Source organism: Hyla sarda, chromosome 4 (assembly GCF_029499605.1).
Source record: "Hyla sarda isolate aHylSar1 chromosome 4, aHylSar1.hap1, whole genome shotgun sequence".
In the NCBI taxonomy this organism is placed as follows: Eukaryota; Metazoa; Chordata; class Amphibia; order Anura; family Hylidae; genus Hyla; species Hyla sarda.
The window spans coordinates 371968738-371991817 of NC_079192.1; the positions used below are offsets into that span (position 1 = coordinate 371968738).

The following is a 23080-nucleotide window of genomic DNA, read 5'->3' on the forward strand; positions in this document are numbered from 1 at the left end:
GGCAACTAAGGGGGAAATTATTTTTTTAGTAGACTGACGGTGGTTCGGTCCTGAGGAGGGGTTGGATCTTAAATTCTTAAGACACAAAAGGAGGGGGAGACCAAAGGGGGTACTGTTCCATTGAGCGCTCCAGCCACTCACTCTGGCCGTGAGCGCTCTCCTGCTTCCTCTGGCGGGCCCACATGTGAATCTCAGGCTACACTTACCTTATGCTTTTGCTGTCTTCCCTGCAGCCTCTATTCTCCGGTGTGCGCCCCCATCTCCTAGGGCACGCATGTGCCGGAGCTCTGAGATTTAAAGGGCCAGTGTGCCCTAATTAGTTATTGTAACTGTACCTGTCCCTCCCTTTACCTGTTGCTGGATCTTTGTTTGCCCTAGTGCCATTGAGAAAGTGTTTTCCTGTTTGCCTACCTATTTTCTGACCTACTGTTCTGTGACCTAACCTTGCTCCTGTGCTGCCTGCCTATTGACCTCCTGCTACAATCCTGACCACGTACTAGTGCCATCTGCCCTGACCTTCCGCTTTCCTGACCACGAGTTGCCAGATGCCACCTGTGCCATGTACCTCCTCAGCAGCCTGGGTCATGTCAGGGGTAGCGACCTGGGTGCCACCTGCCGCAGCAAGTCCATCCTGCTTTCCAGCAGGCTCTGGTGAAAAACCGCAGCACCTTACACTCCGCTCCCTGACATTGCCCAAGTCATCATCCACACAGGTACAGCGGATCTACTACCTCTGTGAGTGTAACATTAAGCATCACCTTACTATGAATATCCTGGTCCTAAATTATCCATCTACTGGTGTTACCTTTCACTATCACCATATTTGTGATGATAAGAAGACTATTTCAAAGTAATCTACAAAATAGGAACTGACCTCTTAGAATTATATGTTTAACATAAAAAAAACTTCCCTTTAAGGCTAAGTTCTCACTTTGTAAATGAAAAGAAAAATATGGCCATAAAATAGGTATAAACAACCACCAATCTATAAAATTGCTATTCACACATTCTTTGAAATACTAAAAAATCAGACATTGGATTTCTGGCCATTTTTTTCATTTGTTTTTTTTTTTAAATGTGTGCACTGAGGGCTACATTTTCATAGACTTTATTAAGCACATTATCACATTATTGTATCTTTTGATATTATAATGTGTGAAACCAGCCTAAGTAATAGTCATAGTCTCAAATATACAATTGTTACATTTCTTATTGCCTTAGGTATTGTCACGATGCCGGCTGGCAGGAGGTGGATCCTCTGTGCCAGAGAGGGATTGGCGTGGACCGTGCTAGTGGACCGGTTCTAAGTTACTACTGGTATTCACCAGAGCCCGCCGCAAAGCGGGATGGTCTTGCTGCGGCGGTAGTAACCAGGTCGTATCCACTAGCAACGGCTCAACCTCTCTGACTGCTGAAGATAGGCGCGGTACAAGGGAGTAGACAAAAGCAAGGTCGGACGTAGCAGAAGGTCGGGGCAGGCAGCAAGGATCGTAGTCAGGGGCAACGGCAGGAGGTCTGGAACACAGGCTAGGAACACATAAGGGAACGCTTTCACTGGCACGATGGCAACAAGATCCGGCGAGGGAGTGCAGGGGAAGTGAGGTATACATAGGGAGTGCACAGGTGAACACACTAATTAGAACCACTGCACCAATCAGTGGCGCAGTGGCCCTTTAAATCGCAGAGACCCGGCGCGCGCGCGCCCTAGGGAGCGGGGCCACGCGCGCCGGGACAGGAACGACGGAGAGCGAGTCAGGTACGGGAGCCGGGGTGCGCATCGCGAGCGGGCGCCACCCGCATCGCGAATCGCATCCCGGCTGGAGGCGGTATCGCAGCGCACCCGGTCAGTGGATCTGACCGGGGCGCTGCAGTAGCGAGGGTGTAGCGAGCGCTCCGGGGAGGAGCGGGGACCCGGAGCGCTCGGTGTAACAGTACCCCCCCCCTTGGGTCTCCCCCTCCTCTTGGAGCCTGAGAACCTGAGGACCAGACTTTTGTCTAGGATATTGTCCTCAGGTTCCCAGGATCTCTCTTCGGGACCACAGCCCTCCCAATCGACCAAAAAAAGGTTTTCCCTCTGACCTTCTTGGAGGCCAGTATCTCCTTTACGGAGAAGATGTCCGAAGAGCCGGAAACAGGAGTGGGAGAAACAAGTTTGGGAGAGAAACGGTTGATGATGAGTGGTTTAAGAAGAGAGACATGAAAGGCATTAGGAATACGAAGAGAAGGAGGAAGAAGAAGTTTGTAAGAGACAGGATTAATCTGGGACAAAATTTTGAAAGGACCAAGATAGCGTGGTCCCAATTTGTAACTGGGGACACGGAAGCGGACATATTTAGCGGAGAGCCATACCTTGTCTCCGGGAGAAAAAATGGGGGGAGCTCTTCTTTTCTTATCGGCAAATTTTTTCATGCGAGAAGAAGCCTGTAAGAGAGAATTTTGGGTCTCTTTCCATATGGTGGAAAGATCACGAGTTATTTCATCCACAGCGGGCAAACCAGAGGGCAAGGGAGTAGGGAGGGGGGGAAGAGGGTGACGGCCGTACACCACGAAAAATGGGGATTTGGAAGAGGATTCAGAGACTCTGAAGTTGTACGAGAATTCGGCCCATGGTAGAAGATCTGCCCAGTCATCCTGGCGGGAGGAAACAAAATGCCGTAAATAGTCACCCAGGACCTGGTTAATTCTTTCTACTTGCCCATTGGATTGAGGATGATAAGCAGAAGAGAAGTTTAATTTAATCTTGAGTTGTTTACAGAGAGCCCTCCAGAATTTAGACACGAATTGGACGCCTCTATCCGAGACGATCTGCGTGGGCAAGCCGTGAAGACGAAAAATGTGTACAAAAAATTGTTTTGCCAACTGAGGCGCTGAAGGAAGACCAGGAAGAGGAATAAAATGTGCCATCTTGGAAAATCGATCAACGACCACCCAAACAACAGTGTTGCCACGGGATGGGGGTAAGTCTGTAATAAAGTCCATACCAATCAGAGACCAAGGCTGTTCGGGGACAGGCAGAGGATGAAGGAGACCAGCAGGCTTCTGGCGAGGAGTCTTATCCCGGGCACAGACAGTGCAGGCCCGCACAAAATCAACAACATCCGTCTCCAGAGTCGGCCACCAATAGAAACGAGAGATGAGCTGCAAGGATTTCTTGATGCCCGCATGGCCTGCGAGATGGGAGGAGTGACCCCATTTGAGGATTCCGAGGCGTTGGCGTGGAGAGACGAAGGTCTTCCCTGGAGGAGTTTGCCTGATGGAGGCTGGAGAAGTGGAGATCAGGCAGTCAGGAGGAATGATGTGTTGCGGAGAGAGCTCTACTTCCGAGGCATCCGAGGAACGAGAGAGAGCATCGGCCCTAATGTTCTTGTCGGCAGGGCGAAAGTGAATTTCAAAATTAAACCGGGCAAAGAACAGAGACCACCTGGCCTGGCGAGGATTCAGCCGTTGGGCAGACTGGAGATAGGAGAGATTCTTGTGATCGGTGTAAATAATAACTGGAAATTTTGATCCCTCCAGCAGATGCCTCCATTCCTCAAGTGCTAATTTAATGGCCAGTAGCTCTCGATCCCCGATGGAGTAGTTCCTCTCCGCCGGAGAGAAGGTCCTAGAAAAGAAACCACAAGTAACAGCATGCCCGGAAGAGTTTTTTTGTAGAAGGACCGCTCCAGCTCCTACTGAGGAGGCATCAACCTCCAATAGGAAGGGTTTAGATGGGTCAGGTCTGGAGAGGACGGGAGCAGAAGCAAAGGCAGACTTGAGCCGTTTAAAAGCGTCTTCCGCTTGAGGAGACCAGGACTTAGGATTGGCATTCTTCTTGGTTAAAGCCACGATAGGAGCCACAATGGTGGAAAAATGCGGAATAAATTGTCTGTAATAATTGGCGAACCCCAAAAAACGTTGGATAGCACGGAGTCCGGAGGGGCGTGGCCAATCTAAGACGGCAGAGAGTTTATCTGGGTCCATTTGTAGTCCCTGGCCAGAGACCAAGTATCCTAGGAAAGGAAGAGATTGACATTCAAACAGACATTTCTCCATCTTGGCATAAAGTTGATTGTCTCGAAGTCTCTGAAGAACCATGCGGACATGCTGGCGGTGTTCTTCTAAGTTGGCAGAAAAAATCAGAATATCGTCCAGATACACAACAACACAGGAATATAAGAGGTCACGAAAAATTTCATTAACAAAGTCTTGGAAGACGGCAGGGGCGTTGCACAGGCCAAAGGGCATGACCAAATACTCAAAGTGTCCATCTCTAGTGTTAAATGCAGTTTTCCATTCGTCCCCCTCCCTGATGCGGATGAGATTATAAGCACCTCTTAAGTCCAGTTTGGTAAAGATGTGGGCACCTTGGAGGCGATCAAAGAGTTCAGAGATAAGAGGTAGGGGGTAGCGGTTCTTTACCGTGATTTTATTAAGTCCGCGGTAGTCAATACAAGGACGTAGGGAGCCATCTTTCTTGGACACAAAGAAAAATCCAGCTCCGGCAGGAGAGGAGGATTTGCGGATAAACCCCTTTTTTAAATTTTCCTGGATGTATTCAGACATAGCAAGAGTCTCAGGGGCGGACAGAGGATAAATTCTGCCCCGGGGTGGAGTAGTGCCCGGGAGGAGGTCAATAGGACAGTCATAAGGCCTGTGAGGAGGTAAAGTCTCAGCTTGTTTTTTGCAAAATACGTCAGCATAGTCCATATAGGCCTTAGGGAGACCGGTTACAGGAGGAACCACAGGGTCACGGCAGGGAGTACTGGGAACCGGTTTAAGGCAGTCATTGAAACAAGAGGTACCCCAGCTCTTGATTTCCCCTGTGGACCAATCAAGGGTTGGGGAATGGCGTTGAAGCCACGGTAGTCCAAGGAGAATTTCGGAAGTGCAATTGGGGAGGACCAAAAACTCAATTTTTTAATGATGAGGTCCGATGCACATTAGGAGGGGCTCCGTGCGATAACGTATGGTACAGTCCAATCTTTCATTGTTAACACAATTGATGTAGAGGGGTCTGGCGAGACTGGTCACCGGGATGTTGAACCTGTTGGTGAGAGAGGCCAAAATAAAATTTCCTGCAGATCCGGAATCCAAGAAGGCCATAGTAGAGAAGGAGAAGGTAGAGGCAGATATCCGCACAGGCACAGTAAGACGTGGAGAAGCAGAGTTGACATCAAGGACTGTCTCACCTTTGTGCGGAGTCTGCGTACGTCTTCCCAGGCGAGGAGGAAGGATAGGACAATCCTTCAGGAAGTGTTCGGTACCGGCACAGTACAGGCAAAGATTCTCCATGCGGCGTCGTGTCCTCTCTTGAGGTGTCAAGCGAGACCGGTCAACTTGCATAGCCTCCACGGCGGAAGGCACAGGAACGGATTGCAGAGGACCAGAGGAGAGAGGAGCCGAGGAGAAAAAACGCCTAGTGCGAACAAAGTCCATATGCTGGCGGAGCTCCTGACGCCTTTCGGAAAAACGCATGTCAATGCGAGTGGCTAGATGAATGAGATCATGCAGGTTAGCAGGAATTTCTCGTGCGGCCAGAACATCTTTAATGTTGCTGGATAGGCCTTTTTTAAAGGTCGCGCAGAGGGCCTCATTATTCCAGGATAGTTCAGAAGCAAGAGTACGGAATTGTATGGCGTACTCGCCAACGGAAGAATTACCCTGGACCAGGTTCAGCAGGGCAGTCTCAGCAGAAGAGGCTCGGGCAGGTTCCTCAAAGACACTTCGAATTTCCGAGAAGAAGGAGTGTACAGAGGCAGTGACGGGGTCATTGCGATCCCAGAGCGGTGTGGCCCATGACAGAGCTTTCCCAGAGAGCAGGCTGACTACGAAAGCCACCTTAGACCTTTCAGTAGGAAACTGGTCCGACATCATCTCCAAGTGCAGGGAACATTGTGAAAGAAAGCCACGGCAAAACTTAGAGTCCCCATCAAATTTATCCGGCAAGGATAGTCGTAGGCCGGAAGCGGCCACTCGCTGCGGAGGAGGTGCAGGAGCTGGCGGAGGAGATGATTGCTGAAGCTGTGGTAGTAGCTGCTGTAGCATCACGGTCTGTTGTGACTGCTGGGCGACCACCGTGGTGAGGTCGGCGACAACTGGCAAAGGAACTTCAGCGGGATCCATGGCCGGATCTACTGTCACGATGCCGGCTGGCAAGAGGTGGATCCTCTGTGCCAGAGAGGGATTGGCGTGGACCGTGCTAGTGGACCGGTTCTAAGTTACTACTGGTATTCACCAGAGCCCGCCGCAAAGCGGGATGGTCTTGCTGCGGCGGTAGTAACCAGGTCGTATCCACTAGCAACGGCTCAACCTCTCTGACTGCTGAAGATAGGCGCGGTACAAGGGAGTAGACAAAAGCAAGGTCGGACGTAGCAGAAGGTCGGGGCAGGCAGCAAGGATCGTAGTCAGGGGCAACGGCAGGAGGTCTGGAACACAGGCTAGGAACACACAAGGGAACGCTTTCACTGGCACGATGGCAACAAGATCCGGCGAGGGAGTGCAGGGGAAGTGAGGTATACATAGGGAGTGCACAGGTGAACACACTAATTAGAACCACTGCACCAATCAGTGGCGCAGTGGCCCTTTAAATCGCAGAGCCCCGGCGCGCGCGCGCCCTAGGGAGCGGGGCCGCGCGCGCCGGGACAGGACCGACGGAGAGCGAGTCAGGTACGGGAGCCGGGGTGCGCATCGCGAGCGGGCGCCACCCGCATCGCGAATCGCATCCCGGCTGGAGGCGGTATCGCAGCGCACCCGGTCAGTGGATCTGACCGGGGCGCTGCAGTAGCGAGGGTGTAGCGAGCGCTCCGGGGAGGAGCGGGGACCCGGAGCGCTCGGCGTAACAGGTATTTTATGTATACACTTATTAAATCTGATACATCAATAATATTATAATAATAATAATGTGATACAAGCAATATTCAAAAAGTATACAAATCATTTAGCTAAATAGTGTGCTAAGAATCATCATCATCATCATTATCTTTTTATATCATCAAATATTTTAGCCAGGCTTTAAATAAGGTATATTCTTAAATTGATAAAATGATTTATCTGATAAAGAAAAAATGATAAAAGGATAAGAAATCAAACAGAAATCTTAACAAATAATGATAATTTATTTTATCATTTCTTTAGCATTAGAAATCAAAAACTTTTGAATTTACAGTAAATATGTCATGTATACAACTATAACCTTTCTAGCGGTAATGTGTATGGGGATAGAAAGAATTATGTTTGATATGTTTGATAAGACTTAAATAGTTATCATCCCTTGTAAATTAACAAAATAATAGAATTTCCTGAGCTGAGCAGAGAACAAGATCTCAGATTAGATTATTCCAAATGTTTACCTTTACAATAATGATAACAATAATTTAAATAAAAACTTTATATAAAATTAATTTATACATTGTTATTTTAAATTGTAATTGAATAAAATGTACACTTAGTTGTCGGTAAAGATGCTTCCTTTATATCCTGACTTTTACTTATGTTATGTATTTATAATCATAAAAGAACTGTATTATTAAATAAAAGTCACTTTCTTATATGTGGGATACTGTTTTACCTTTCCTGCCTTTACTTATGATATGAATTTACATTTATACAATAAATCAATTGATAAATAAAAATCAAGCTTTGTTTTACCTTTAGTTCCAACTATATATAAACAGAATATTTTCCAACTAAAGCAAATCAATATATAACCATTTTTAAATGATTATAACCTTATGCCTACATAGAAGTTTTAACTTTTAGGTTTTCCTAAATATAAGTATAATACAATTCACACTTTAGTATAAATGAAAAAGATATGTTTAAAACCTAGAACTTTTCTGTTTTAACTTTGGCATTGAAGTTTTGTAAACTAATATACTCTTAAACATCCAGGAGGAAAACAGTGAAAAACAAGAACGAATAATCCACAACTGCACTTCCTTACTTTCACCTCAGAGCGCCGCTATATAACCACTAAGCAAAATAGAGAGAAAATGAGAGACCCATTGCTCTTTTCAGCATTCACATAGTGTAGGTCTGCAAGAAGAAGCACAGACATGTTTACATTCCCTCTGCAAAAAGTGCTGAAAAATATTGGATTTTATTAGAAATTTCAGATATATAGGACTACTTCTTTCAATCCAGCTATACACAACTCAGAAGCAACAATGAAATCCACTAAACATATTTACAAAGGACTCAGATGGCAAGTAACCATTTTTATCTTATTTTCTTGGCTGTGTCATTCAGTCTCTGGTCAGATTCATTATTCTATTGTAGAAGAAATGAGGAAAGATTCTGTTATAGCAAATATTGCAGATGACCTTGGATTAGATATTAAGCAGCTCTCATCTAGAAAACTGAGGATTGTATCTAGAGCTTCAGAGAGATATTTCTATGCAACTCTAGATAATGGAAATCTATATGTTAAGGACAGGATAGACAGAGAGACATTGTGTGGGAGATCAGCTACATGTTTTATAACCTTTGATGCAGTAGTTGAAAATCCATTTAGCATTACTAAAGTAAAAGTAGAAATTCTGGATATAAATGATAATTCTCCATCATTTTTTCCTGATATATTCATATTAAAAACAATTGAATTAACATTTCCAGGAACCAGATTTTCTTTACAAGCTGCAGACGATCCAGATACTGGTTCTAATTCTGTACAGTCCTATAAGCTCAGTGATAACCAGTATTTTACTCTGAGTGAAGACACCAATCCAGATGGTAGTACATTTCTAGAGCTTGTCCAAGAGAAACCATTAGATAGAGAGACACAGAGTCTCCATGAGCTCATACTAACAGCTATGGATGGAGGGAAACCTATGAGATCTGGAACTGCTTTAATAAGGATCATTGTTACTGATGTTAATGATAATTTCCCAATATTCACCCAGTCAGTATATAAAGTCAGTGTAAATGAGAATACTTTAGTGAACACTACAATAGTCACTGTGAACTCCACAGACAAGGATGAAGGAGTCAATGGACAGGTCATATATTCCTTCAGTAAGACATCGAGAGATGTCCATCATACAGGAACATTCAGCATCAATCCTGTGACTGGGGACATTAAAATAAATCATTACCTAGATTTTGAACAAATAAAGAATTATGAGCTCTCTGTGCAAGCTACAGATGGGGGTGACCTTGTTTCTCACTGTAAAGTATTGGTAGAAGTCATAGATATGAATGACAATGCTCCTGAGATATCCCTAACCTCATTCTCTACTCCTATTCCTGAGGATTCTGCTGTGGGTACAATGATCGCTCTGATTGAAGTTCATGATAAAGACTCAGCACAGAATGGAGAAGTGGATTGTAAACTTTTGGAAGAAATACCATTTAATTTAGTTTTATCCTCTGACAACTATTACAGAATCCTTACCAAGAGTTCTATGGACAGAGAAGAGGTTTCTAGTTATACCATTACTATTTTAGCCACTGACAGAGGATCTCCTCCACTTTCTAGCAGAAGAACCATCACCCTTAAGATATCAGATGTCAATGACAACCCACCATTGTTTACCAAAAGTACTTATGTGGCTTATGTCCCAGAGAACAATTTACCAGGATCCTCAATATACAGTATGCAAGCCTCAGATCCTGATACTGGAAACAATGCACACATTTTTTATTCCATCTCCACCTCTAATACAGAGGATCTTCCAGCATCCTCTTATCTCTCTATCAATATAGAGACTGGGGTTCTCTATGCTCAGAGATCATTTGATTATGAGCAAAATAAAGAGTTTTATATACAAATAAATGCTAGAGACAATGGGTCTCCATGTCTAAGCAGCAACACAACTCTACTTATCCATATTGTGGATCAGAACGATAATGCACCAAAAATTTTATACCCATCCCCAGACAACGGAGGTATGACGCCATTTGACATGGTCCCATTTGATTCTGAACAAGGCTCCTTAATAACTAAGGTAGTTGCCATAGATCTAGACTCTGGGCACAATGCTTGGCTTTCTTATCATTTTGTGCACTTGTCAGAGCCTTCATATTTTGTCATAACTCAACATACTGGGGAGATAAGGACATCTCGTATCTTTCAGGAAAAGGATGTACTGAACCATAAGATAGTGGTGATGGTGAAGGACAGTGGAGACCCCTCTCTCTCATCCACAGTTACCCTAAATCTCCATATAGCAAACAATTTCCAACAAGTGGTCCCCAGGTTTACTGAACAAGTTATTGAAGAAAATCCCCAATCTAGTTTACAGTTGTATTTAATCATCGCCCTTGGATTAATCTCATTGCTATTTCTTATCACTGTTACATTGGTTATTATCTCAAAGTGCAAGAAATCTGAACCAATCCCAGTGTTTAGTAACCTCAGCTCAAACTTCTATCCTCAAGTCGATCCCAGAATTCTTTCTCAGTATGGAAATGGGACATTGACATTTCCTTACTCATACAATGTATGTGTGGGGTTTGACACCAATGAAAGTGACATTACTTACATGAAACCAAATCCAGATGTTCCTGTAGATAATCTCATAGATGCTGATGATTCTGGACTTGGGAATGAAAGTGTAAGAGAAGCTTTACCATCAACAGATGTGCTGCAGGTGAGTTTATCTAAACGATAGGAACATATTCAAGTCAGTGTTCCCCAATTTACTGTTCCAGGTTGGTGTGGTGTCTAGAGTGCATAAAAAATTTGTATTAATATGTCTTTGCAAAAAATCATTTACATTTTCTCCTATAATATTAAAGCACATTAGCTATCCAGATTAGATATTTATTCCACACCTTAATATTGGTCAAACATTTATAGGAGTCAGATATAGAAATCTTGCAGAAAACATTTAAACTGCATTAAAATGTTAGAATGGCACCATATTAGCATTAGCCTGTAGTTCATTCCACTGGGAAAACTATGTTTCTGTGATGTTATAACTATATTATTTTGTTCCCTGATTTCATGCATTTATTCCTAGCTTTTTATTTACTTAGTCATAGATTATAGTTAATGTAATGATTATAGAATAGCTATAATAATCATGGTAACCAGTTATAAAAGTTGTATTTGTAATCTTGGCATCTGGGTATCTGGGTGACTTGTTCCAGTTCTGCTCCAAGCCAGCTCATGCTTAAAATTTGGCCTAGTGTAAGACAACAATGGATCTCTAGGATGGCACTGATTAGATATATGTGAAGCTGAATATTTAGTTCATGTGAAGTTAACTTATGAAGCTGAAATATTTAAATTACACCTTTGTATTAGATATTATATACAACTGGATTTTTTTAAACCCAATAATTTGTTAATTTGCAATGTTTATTTTTGCTGTCTGTATGTTTGTTTTTTGTAGATTCTATGTTAACTCACATCTCAGTTATATACTCTGTCAAAGACCACAATACTTCCCAAGGGAAAGTCAGGGATCCCAAATTATTACTATCACAAAATTCCAAGGCACAAAGGCCCAGTACACAAAATCCCCTTGTGCCCTATGTTTTTGTCATAGTTATACTCTATCAGACACATCGGGGGAGATTTATCAAAACCTGTCCAAAGGAAAAGTTGCTGAGTTGCCCATAGCAACCAATCAGATTGCTTCTTTCATTTTTGAAAAGGCTTCTGAAAAATGAAAGAAGCGATCTGATTGGTTGCTATAGGCAACACAGCAACTTCTCCTCTGGATAGGTTTTGATAAATCTCCCCCATCAAAGCTAATAACATGACTTGGTTCTTATGTAAAGGTATATTATGTCACTAGATCCTATATGTTTTGATGAATGGAAAGCCTACAAAAAATGTTAACACATAAGAGGTGCATGCTTTGTATGCAGCAACATGGCTCTTATAGGTGTCAGTCAAAGCTAATAATCCTCCATTAGCGTTTAATGCAAACTGATGGGAAGGTTACCGACAGTAACCTGACCTTCTCTTACCCTATTCTCTGCAGCCGTTGTGGAGATACGCAGCAAAATGTATATATGCAAATTATAATTAAACTAGCAATGAGGGCATTTCCATTCCTTTTTTAACAATGTCATCTCCCAGCATTTCCACCTAGCCCTTCATCAATATTCACTTCTACTGCTGATATGTCTCAGCAGTCAAGCAGGGAGCCACATCATCGCTAGTGATGCAGCAGGAGCTGATGAAGGGGCAGGCAGAATGGCCAGGATGTGACAGCGTTAACATTGCTAAAAGAGCAATGGGAACACCCCTATTGCTAGACTCTCAGAATTTTCATTTATACATTTTTCTACGTTTTCCCACTATGGCTAGACAGGTTAGGCAGAGAAGAGAAGCATCGTTAGAAAGAGGGTCACCTTCTTTTAGCTTCCTTTTAACTACTCACATACCTAATTGAAAATTGAAATCACTTTGTTTAAACTCTGGTATTATAAATTATATAGATAAAGATATGCTAAAGCTAAGTGGCCTTAAAAGCTAAAAAAACAAATACCAATTTACTATTATTTACGTATGCAGGTAAAAGATGTGTGTGTATGTGTGCATGTATACATAGAGAGATAGGCAGACAGACAGAAAGAAAGACAGATAAATAGACAGATAGATAGATAGATAGATAGATAGATAGATAGATAGAGCAGGCAATGGGAAGAGCAGCACATCAAGTTTCAGGAGTAAGGTGGTGTATGCAGTCCAGATAGCCCTGGCCCAAATGCAGATCATAAAACAAAGGCGGCGGCAGCATTCATATAAATGCAAAAGCAGGTGGTGCTATTCTGTTTTCAAATAAAACATGCAGCTTTTCAGCTGCCCATGCAGCCTCTTTCAAGTTGCATGTTGTATTTAAAAATGGAATAACACTTCCTGCTTTAGCATTTATTCAAGTGCTGCAGCTGCCTTTGTTTTTGGATCTTGATAGATAGATAGTAATCTATTTTTCTATCTAGTCATACCTGGAGCCAATAAAAAAAAATTTTCCTTTCAATGCCTGGACCCCGCAAGACCTCTAAAGGTGTACTGTCATATCTAGCACCAACACAATAATAGTAGGTCTTTAAAAGGGGTATTTCTGAGCACAGTGGCCCAGTGATAGGCAGATCCGGTGTCACTCCCACGACCAGTTTGTCTCTAAAGGCAGGGCCAGGGTACTCTGGGGTAGGAGATGGGCCCTGTACTGGAGATAAGATTACATAAAACATTATCCTGTGGAAAGTGGATTTTTTTTTCCTGCAAAACCCATTTAAGTCCTGTAAGTTATGAGGTATGATCTACATGGATTAAACATCACATCGTTTAAATTGGATGAAGATCTTGGGAAAAAGTCATGTTTATACATACATGTACAATATTTGCAGTGTTGTGCACATTGGGATATTTAAAACCTAATCTAGTTCTAATCTGGACAGTCTAAGAATCCTCCAGATATTGTATAGTGACTTGTGCTGTTTTAAAGGTCTGTCTCATCTTAAAGGGTTACTATTAAGAAGAAGAAAAAAAAAGAAAAGTTGACATGTTTCCCAGGCATCAAACCAATTCTCACTACTAAGGCCAGCTCTGATCCATTGTTATTAGCTGTGAAAGTGCGCACTCCCTGGCAGGCCAGCAGAACCGACCTTTTCTCTGCATAGGAATATGCAAAGAAAAGGTTCGATTTGATTGAAACTTCTGGGCATTCTTAGACTATTTACAATTAGAAAAAAAAAGTGAAAATAGTAACCCTTTAAAAGTATCTAGTTTACATTACATCATGTACTGGTTGGCTTAGTTTTAAGCCAAAAAGATTCACTTAAAGTGGCACATTTAAAGACATGCCCCTTCTAACAAAAGCCATGTAAGCTTTCTATAAGTCTCTTTGTCAAACGAAATAAAAATTGTCTAAAAATGTATCTAAAACACAAAATGTGGTGCATGTCACATATTCTACTTTTACACAAATTGCACCATATTTTTGGAGACCAGAGAGGTCACAGGCATTAGGGAATATTGGGGGAGACTCATCAAAATTTGTGCAGAGGAAAAGTTCACCAGTTGCACATAGCAACCAATCAGATTGCTTCTTTCAATTTTGAAACGGCCGCTGAAAAAGAAAAGACAATCTGATTTGGTTGCTATGGGCAACTGGTCAACTTTTTGTTATCATAGATCTTCATGAATCTCCCCCATTGTTCTGACTAAGCCAGTACCTTGATCTACAACAAAGTTTAGGTAGGTGGTACATTTCAAAGTATTGTCCACATACATGCTAGAACCTAAGGATGCATAATGGAACAATGTTCAATGCATCATGCTGCAAGTGCTGTTTTGGCCTATCCCCATATTGCACCCTGGTACCAGTTTTTTCCCAGATTAGTGCCATGTATCTGGCTGTCCACATTATATAAAATAAAATGTTTTGCACCAAACAAGACTACGTTTTTTCATTTTTCCATAGTCCAGTTTTACTGTGCGTCTGCCAACTATAGGCCATTTCTTCTGTGGACAGGGGTCATCATGGGCTCTCTGACGAGTCTGTAGGTTCACATCCCCATTTGTAGTAAGCTACAATCTACTGTATGCTCTGACACCTTTCTATCATTGTTTTTTTTTCCATTGCTTTAGTTCTTATTTTTATTTAACATTTTTGTCAAATTCTATTATTCTAGACTGCGCGTAATATTAACTCTCTGTTAACTACTATGAAGAGTAAGTATAATATCTAAATATATATACAGTGTGCGCTGAGGGGGACTTGACTAATAATAAAACATACCTGAGTTGTATCAGCGTTCTTGGACTGTAAAACTGAGGTAGAAAAAAGTTGGTGGCTTTTTTCTATGTTGTCATGCAATGTATGGAGATTTCACAGGTGGTACTGCAGGGGAGGGACAATGAAAGTGACTGATTACTGTGCAAAGGTAAAGGTATAAAAAATGGAAATAATAATGATGCTGTACAGTGATCGGCAATGTACCTCTACATTTACACCAGCAGAGCTACTGGGAGATCCAGAACTTCAGGAGTTGAATCTGTAGCGTGTGTGCAGTGGGAGTATCGCCCCGGCCGGTGGCGTCTCTACCAAACTGCTTTCGGCTTCCGGGTTGCTCGATGTTCCTAGCAATAGTGACGTCACTATGGTGGCTGTGGAAGTCCAAAAATGCTCTCAACGCGTTTCGGAAAACAAACTGTTTCCTTCCTCAGGAGTGCGCATTATGGGTACACTGATCTCTTTTATGCAGCCTGCACACATCACAAGTTAACTCTTTTCTGTCTGGAAGCATGAGAAAAAGATTTGTCCATGCCTCCCAGAGGTAAGAATGGATGCATTTCTTGTATTTGTTATTCCTGCAGGAATCCATATAGTTCAAAATCAACATTTAATCCGTGGGGGATAAGTGAATTAAAATAAAAAATCCATTTTGATTCTGTTTTAGATAATTGAGCAATGTAGTTGCCTCCCCTCCAATGGGGGGCAACTTTTTCCAATCCAAAGAATGTGGATCCTGTGATGGCCATATTGTGTATGTTTTTATCGTGGGTTGACAGGGGATGTCTGTCATAGCCCCTCCTGATGTTATAGATGTGTTCCTTTATTCTCACACTCAGCTTTCTTTTTGTACGGCCAATATATATTTTTCTACAGGGGCAACATATGGCATAAATGACCCCTTTACTCTTACAATGAATGTGTTCTCTGATTTTATATTGGTTTTTCTCCCATTTATTTTCCACTTCTAATATAGGTGTGCAAGCATTCATTGTTTTGCAGGCAGTGCACTGTTTGCACGGGTAAAAACCTTTTTTCATTGGGAGAAAGTTTTTAGATAGGTCAATTCTTGCACTCCCATTTTTTATTATTTGTTTTACCGTGGGCGCTATTTGGTTGCCAACATTATTTGCCCTTCTGTGTACAAAAGAGGGACAGAGTGGGATGCGGTCTCCTATTATTTTGTCATTAAATAGGAGGTTCCAGTGACATTTGATGATTTTACGAAACTGGAAGCTCTGTTTGGAATATTGGGTGATAATAGGGATTTTGATTTCTGGACTCAAGGTTTGCACTGTACACTTTGAGTTGATTTCTATAGTTTTGGAGATAAGATGATCTCTATTGATCAGACAAACTTCTTGTTGAGTTTTGTTTAGTACTGATATTTGGTATCCTTTGCTGATAAATTTATCCTTTAACAGGGATGCCTCTTGGTCATACTTTTCAATTTGTGAGCAGTTCCTGCAGAGTCGTAAAAATTGGCTACGTGGGATGTTTTGGAGCCAAATTGGAAAATGGCAGCTGTCTATACGGATAAAGCTATTGCTGTCGGTTGGCTTACTATAGGTATGACTGTGGATCTGATTATCAATAATATTAATGTTCAAGTCTAAAAAATTTACAGAAGTCTGGCTGTGTGATGAAGTAAAGTTTAAAAATAAATCATTTTTATTAATATTGTTTAAAAATAATGTGAGACTCTCTGATTCTCCTTCCCAAATAAAAAGCACATCATCTATGAATCTCCGCCATAGGACGAGGCCCGCGTCAAGGTGGCCCCCTGGGTAGATGTTAGTTTCCTCCCAGAGGGCCACGTATAGGTTGGAATAACTGGGCGCGAACCTCGTCCCCATGGCGGTACCCCATTTCTGGTTAAAAAACGTATCTTCATATTTAAAATAGTTGTGCTCAAGTATGAAGCTAATACAGTCTCCAATATATTGGATCTGTGCTTCTGGTATATTGCCTGCTTTTCTTAAAAAATGTTCTGATGCCTGTCTGCCTTTTTGATACTCAACTATCGTGTAGAGCGAAGTGATGTCACAGGTTCCTATAATAAAATGGTCCTTCCATTTGATGGTACGTAAAATTTCCAACACATGTGCCGTGTCCTTGAGGTAAACCGGTAACTGTGTGACACACGGTTGTAAGTGGGTATCTATATACTTGGATAGGTTAGCTGTTAGGCAACCTATTCCCAAAACTATTGGTCGTCCGGGGGGGGTTCTGTAAGGTCTTGTGGATTTTAGGGATTTGATAAAAAATGGAAATTCTAGGTGTTAGTGTTGTAATAAAATTTGCTTCCTGTTTAGAGAGAATGCTCTTCTGTGTGCCTGTTTTTATTAGTTGGTCTAATTCCTTGCGATATCTGTCTGTGGGGTCATTTCTTAGTGGGACATAGGTTTTAGTGTCCCCCAACAAGCGTAAGCACTCCCCATGATACATGTCGTAGTCCAAGATGACCACGCTCCCTCCCTTATCGGCCGGGCAATGATGATGTTATGATTGGCTTGTAAAGATTTTATGGCCCTTTGTTCCTGTATAGTTAAGTTTTGTTTCTGGTATTTAGTGTTTGTTTTCATTTTTCTTAGGTCATTCGAAACCATGCTCTCAAAAGCATGCATGGCTTCAGAATATTAGGTGTGTGGAAAAAACGTGGATTTCTTTTTAAGGGTGGTGGGTTTATAAGTAGTGCATGGAGATGATTTGGGGTGAGTCTGAGGATTTTTCATGAAGAACTTCTTCAATGTGAGATTCCTCATAAACTTCTTTAGGCCTATGTAGGCCTCAAATTTGTTTAAAGTGCTTGTTGGTGCAAATTTTAGGCCTTTCTGTATTAGTTTTTCTTCCCCTGAAGATAAAGCATATTTGCTTAGGTTGTAAATTTTTTGATGTTGCTCTGGTTGTTGTGTGTTTTCTTCTGAGTTTGGTTTTGTCTTTTTTTCTGATGAGTTTCCCTCACCTTGTGCCTCGCTTTCTTTGCTTGGGCCTCGTTTTTGAAAAAAATTATGATTTACTGTTTTCTTATGCATATTAGGGAGTTTAGATGTTTTGTCTTTAGGTCTTGTGGCTCCCGTTTTGTCCACATATTTAGGGGTCATTGTAGTACTTATTTCAATATCTGATAGGGGTGAATATCTATTTTGTATGGTCAGATTGTGTTCTGTTTGTTGTATAGTAACTGGGGTAGTTCTACCTATTGCTTCCCCTGTTTTTTGTGCACAAGTGCTAGTAGTTGGTATAGACCCCTCTGTGTATTCCCTTTCTAGTGTGGAAAAGGTGGGGTCGGGATCCCCCATAGATCCATGTGTAGTGAAAATAGATAGATTTTGTTCTTCGAACAATTCTGGTGTATCCCCAATGGCATCAATAGTTTCTAGTTCTTCAAAACTATTGGAGTTCACTGAGTTAGGTTGAGATGCATTGATGGTAGAGTCCCTAATTAATTTGCATTGTTTCTTTTTTATTATGTCTTCCTCTTTCTGTTTAATTCTTTGTTTAATGCTTTTTGAAAGATTTGTGATTTCAGCCTCTTTTTTATATGGTTTTATGTCTTCAAACAGCTGAGCTATAATGATTTTATTTTTGAATAAACTATTTTTTCTTTTGTTGATTATAAAAGACACTGCCTGTCTTGAGAAGTCATGGAATAGGGCATCCCACTCGTCGAGAGTATCTGGATCTCCTAGGTCTCCTGAGAGTGCTCTATGGACCACTAGACCTTTGGGGATGATATCCCTATCCAGATACTGCTCGAGAGTGGCCACCTTCCACATGTCTCTCATTTCAGAGATTAGCATCCTTTCTAGTTTCTTTAAATCTGCTTTTGCTTGAACAATTGCTTCAATTGGCATTTTTGCAGGCTCTGTATAGGAGTTGTTGCTTGGATATTTTAAGTAATTTTGAATATTAACAATACGCTCTCTGCGATCAGTCCATAGGTCCATGGTGCTACAGCTTAGTAGAAACAGGGAATTACTGTAAACGTATATAGATATAATTCACTAGCGCTGCACCAAAGATCTCATATAACCGTCACTGGAACCTCTTATTTAATGACAAAATAATAGGAGACCGCATCCCACGCTGTCCCTCTTTTGTACACAGAAGGGCAAATAATGTTGGCAACCAAATAGCGCCCACGGTAAAACAAATAATAAAAAATGGGGGTGCAAGAATTGACCTATCTAAAAACTTTCTCCCAATGAAAAAAGGTTTTTACCAGTGCAAACAGTGCACTGCCTGCAAAACAATGAATGTTTGCACACATATATTAGAAGTGGAAAATAAATGGGAAAAAACCCAATATAAAATCAGAGAACACATTCATTGTAAGGGTAAAGGGGTCATTTATGCCATATGTTGCCCCTGTAGAAAAATATATATTGGCCGTACAAAAAGACAACTGAGTGTGAGAATAAAGGAACACATCTATAACATCAGGAGGGGCTATGACGGACATCCCCTGTCAACTCACTATAAAAACATACACAATATGGCCATCACAGGATCCACATTCTTTGGATTGGAAAAAGTTGCCCCCCATTGGAGGGGAGGCAACTACATTGCTCAATTATCTAAAACAGAATCAAAATGGATTTTTTATTTTAATTCACTTATCCCCCACGGATTAAATGTTGATTTTGAACTATATGGATTCCTGCAGGAATAACAAATACAAGAAATGCATCCATTCTTACCTCTGGGAGGCATGGAAAAATCTTTTTCTCATGCTTCCATACAGAAAAGAGTTAACTTGTGACGTGTGCAGGCTGCATAAAAGAGATCAGTGTACCCATAATGCGCACTCCCGAGGAAGGAAACAGTTTGTTTTCCGAAACGCGTTGAGAGCATTTTTGGACTTCCACAGCCACCATAGTGACGTCACTATTGCTAGGAACATCGAGCAACCCGGAAGCCAAAAGCAGTTTGGTAGAGACGCCACCGGCCGGGGCGATACTCCCACTGCACACACGCTACAGATTCAACTCCTGAAGTTCTGGATCTCCCAGTAGGAACCCTTTCTACAAAAACAGGTACTAACTCGGCTAATCTTGGAACTTTGAGCACCATTTGTGGTGCGAACAGACTATTGCTTTTTACAATCTAAGTTTGACTCCTTCTTACAGTTCATGTGACCGGGCTGTATATCAGCCACAACATTGTGCCACTTGCCGTTTCTATCATCATTATCATCAGCTCTGCATGTGTAAATGTAGAGGTACATTGCCGATCACTGTACAGCATCATTATTATTTCCATTTTTTATACCTTTACCTTTGCACAGTAATCAGTCACTTTCATTGTCCCTCCCCTTTTGCAGTACCACCTGTGAAATCTCCATACATTGCATGACAACATAGAAAAAAGCCACCAACTTTTTTCTACCTCAGTTTTACAGTCTAAGAACGCTGATACAACTCAGGTATGTTTTATTATTAGTCAAGTCCCCCTCAGCGCACACTGTATATATATTTTGATTGTATCTTCCTCCTTTAATACCTACCTACAGGGAAAGGTATTTCTAGTGTTGCAGCAGAGCGGGCATTCCATGTGATCTTTGGTGCAGTGCTAGTGAATTATATCTATATAAGTATAATATCTAATCTGTCTGTAACTGCATATATTTTATTCATTGTGTGATTTCAGTGTTAGAGTAGGGTCACACATAACAGATCTACAGGATATTTTATGCTACTGATCAGCCAATGACCGACCCTAGAGCGAGCCCCCTGCCTGTGTCTGTGTGTCCGTTCATAGCAGCAATCCGCTGCTACGAGGATATACACAGAGATCAACACGACTGTAGTAAGCACAGTTTACTCACAGACATCACGGTCGCTTCTCCGTTCACTGATTTAGGCAGAGAGCGCCCTCAATGTCTGAGAGTTAACTGCGTATGCATACACAGTTTACTACAGTCGCGCGGATCTCTGTGTGTGCTCGTAGCAGCGGATCACTGCTGCAAGGGGGCACAGGCAGGGGGCTCGCCCTAGGGTTAATCATCAGCGGATCTGTTAAGTGTGACCCTAGCCTTAATGTGTATTATTGGTGTGTCATAGCTGTTGTAACAGAAAGTAGAATTTTTACAGTAGAGTATTTAGAGTATTTTATTGGTAGTATCAGTAAGACAATAGGATAGAAGTTGTAGCCTCTCTACTTGACTGGTAGACAGAGTTACGACTTAATATGTGTTTGAAAAAGTAGCCTGTTTGTCAGAAACTGAAGATCGGAGTAAAGTGAAGCAGAAATGCCATGGATTTGTCAAAGTTTCCTTAAGAAGCCAATTTGCGTTCATAAAAGACATAGGGGGAGATTTATCAAAACATTTAGTTTTTTTTTTTTTTGCTTAAAATTGTCGCAAAAAAGTCGCAAGTGCGACTACTCTCTTTTTTCTGCGACTTTTTGATTGTGCAGTGTCCTAAGCAAACAAATAAAAATCTTGCTTGCCAAGTGATTTTTGACTTGCAGTGGTCAGAGATTTATCAAGTGCGAAAGTTGCAAAAAAGTTGCATGGCATTAAAAAAACGTACAAAATTTACTCCAGCTCAGGCGTGGAGCAGAAAAACCACTACCAAACCAGTTGATAAAATTGTAAGAAAAAAATAACTAAAAAAAAGGAATACATAAGCAAACATTGATAATTGTCCCCCATAGAGGCTAGTAACAAGGACATTTTTTTGACTCTGTATAAATCACTATTCAAAACATACATGGAGTATTGTGTTCAATTTTGGTCACCTGTGTATAAGAAGGACATGGCTGAACTGGAGCGGGACCAAGACTATTGATGGTATAGGTGGATTACAGGACCAAGACAGGTTAGCAAGCTTGGGGTTATTTAGTTTGGAAAAAAGATGTCTTAGGGACCATTTGATCACAATGTAAAAATATATGAATGGGCAGTACAGAGATTTTTCTAGTGATCTTTTTATACCTATACTGGTAAACATGATACAGTCTATGTCTAGAGGAAAGAAGGTTTCCCCATCATTACAGACAGAGAATATTTACTGTAAGAGCAGTAAGACTACAGAACTCTCTGCCACATGATGTTGTGATGCCTCAATAAATAAGTTCAAGATGGCCTGGATTTTTTCTGGAAAAATATAATATTACAAGTTATGGATGCTAGATTTATGGGGATAGAACAGTAATTCTTGGAATTATTTTAGTTACTATATTGGAGTCAGGAAGGAATTTTTTCCCTCTAGTATGGGGCCATTGGCATAAGCCTCATAAGGGTCTTTTGCCTTCCTCCGGATTTCAACAATGTTAAAGGTTGGACCATTGATGGATTTTTTCAACCCCGTTAACTATGTAACTATAAAATGTATTAGCACTTATCCACATAAGAGGATTATATAAGGGACAATTACTGCATAATTATTGAGTCACCCAGTTATAGAATTCTGTTGAATCAAACTACTATTGATTACAAATGTTATATATGTATGTCTTTGTTACTGACACATACCATCCTAATATTCATTTGTATCTTAATACAAGCAATATATTTATTGTGAATATTTAAAAATATTAGGTGAAATAATGATTTAATTTTATTTTTTTATAATTCATATGATCACAGTCACATTCAACATTTGGGATATCGTGCACATATTACATTTATGTACTTTCCATGTACACTTTCCTGTCTCTTACTTTCCTGTCCTATAATATTTTTTAAACTGTATTATAGCAGCAATACATGAAGCTCATATGGTTTTATTAAACCAAACATAAAGATAAAGGAAATAGAGAATTAAATAATAAACCAAAATTTTTAATTAAAAAAGTTTGCTGTATAGTTTTGTAAAGGAAATTTAAACAATAAGATAGGAAAATATAATATTGAGAGTGTAAGTAATTTAAAAGGGGTAATGAATACATTTTCTGTTGATATAATTGTGTAAGGCGCTAGGTTCAAGGACATCAATATATATATATATATATATATATATATATATATATATATATATATATGTGTGTGTGTATATATATATATATAAATATATCTACAAATTATGTTTGATATAAGTACATGATTTTAATATTTCTTGAAATCTAAAAAACATCTTATTATAAATAATATGTACTGCTAAAAAATACATCAGTATTGCAGTTCCTCACTTTTGCCTCAGAGCGCCGCTGTTTAACCATTAAGGAAAGAAATTAAGGACTAAAATCCACTAGAATTTTCCTCACTCACATTCACTGCAGATCTGCACAAGGGGACATAGACATTTTCTGGCTTCCTTCTATATTGTCATAAAATAATGGATTTATTATCTTTACAATAACAAACTGGATTACCAATACTGATTGTAAAATCATTTTTTGGAAGAATTCAGTAGTTGAGATGAAACCTTATGCAAAGAAAACCAAAGGACTCAGATGGC

General features: G+C 40.9%; 1 protein-coding gene across 7 annotated transcripts in view; it reads left to right on the plus strand.

Moving 5' to 3' along the window:
* LOC130267280 (protocadherin gamma-A4-like) overlaps positions 1-23080 on the plus strand; it is a 357909-nt gene that overhangs the window by 71686 nt on the left and 263143 nt on the right. Inside the window, exon 1 of one of the 7 annotated variants that reach the window (XM_056516788.1) lies at positions 8163-8185. The exons of 5 other annotated variants lie outside the window; for them this stretch is intronic. In XM_056516788.1, coding sequence (XP_056372763.1) covers positions 8183-8185 — 3 coding nt within the window. In that variant the 5' untranslated portion in view covers positions 8163-8182. Of the gene's footprint in view, positions 1-8162; positions 8186-22947; positions 23079-23080 lie in introns of those variants that run through there. One more of the 7 variants, XM_056516795.1, reaches the window with a different exon arrangement.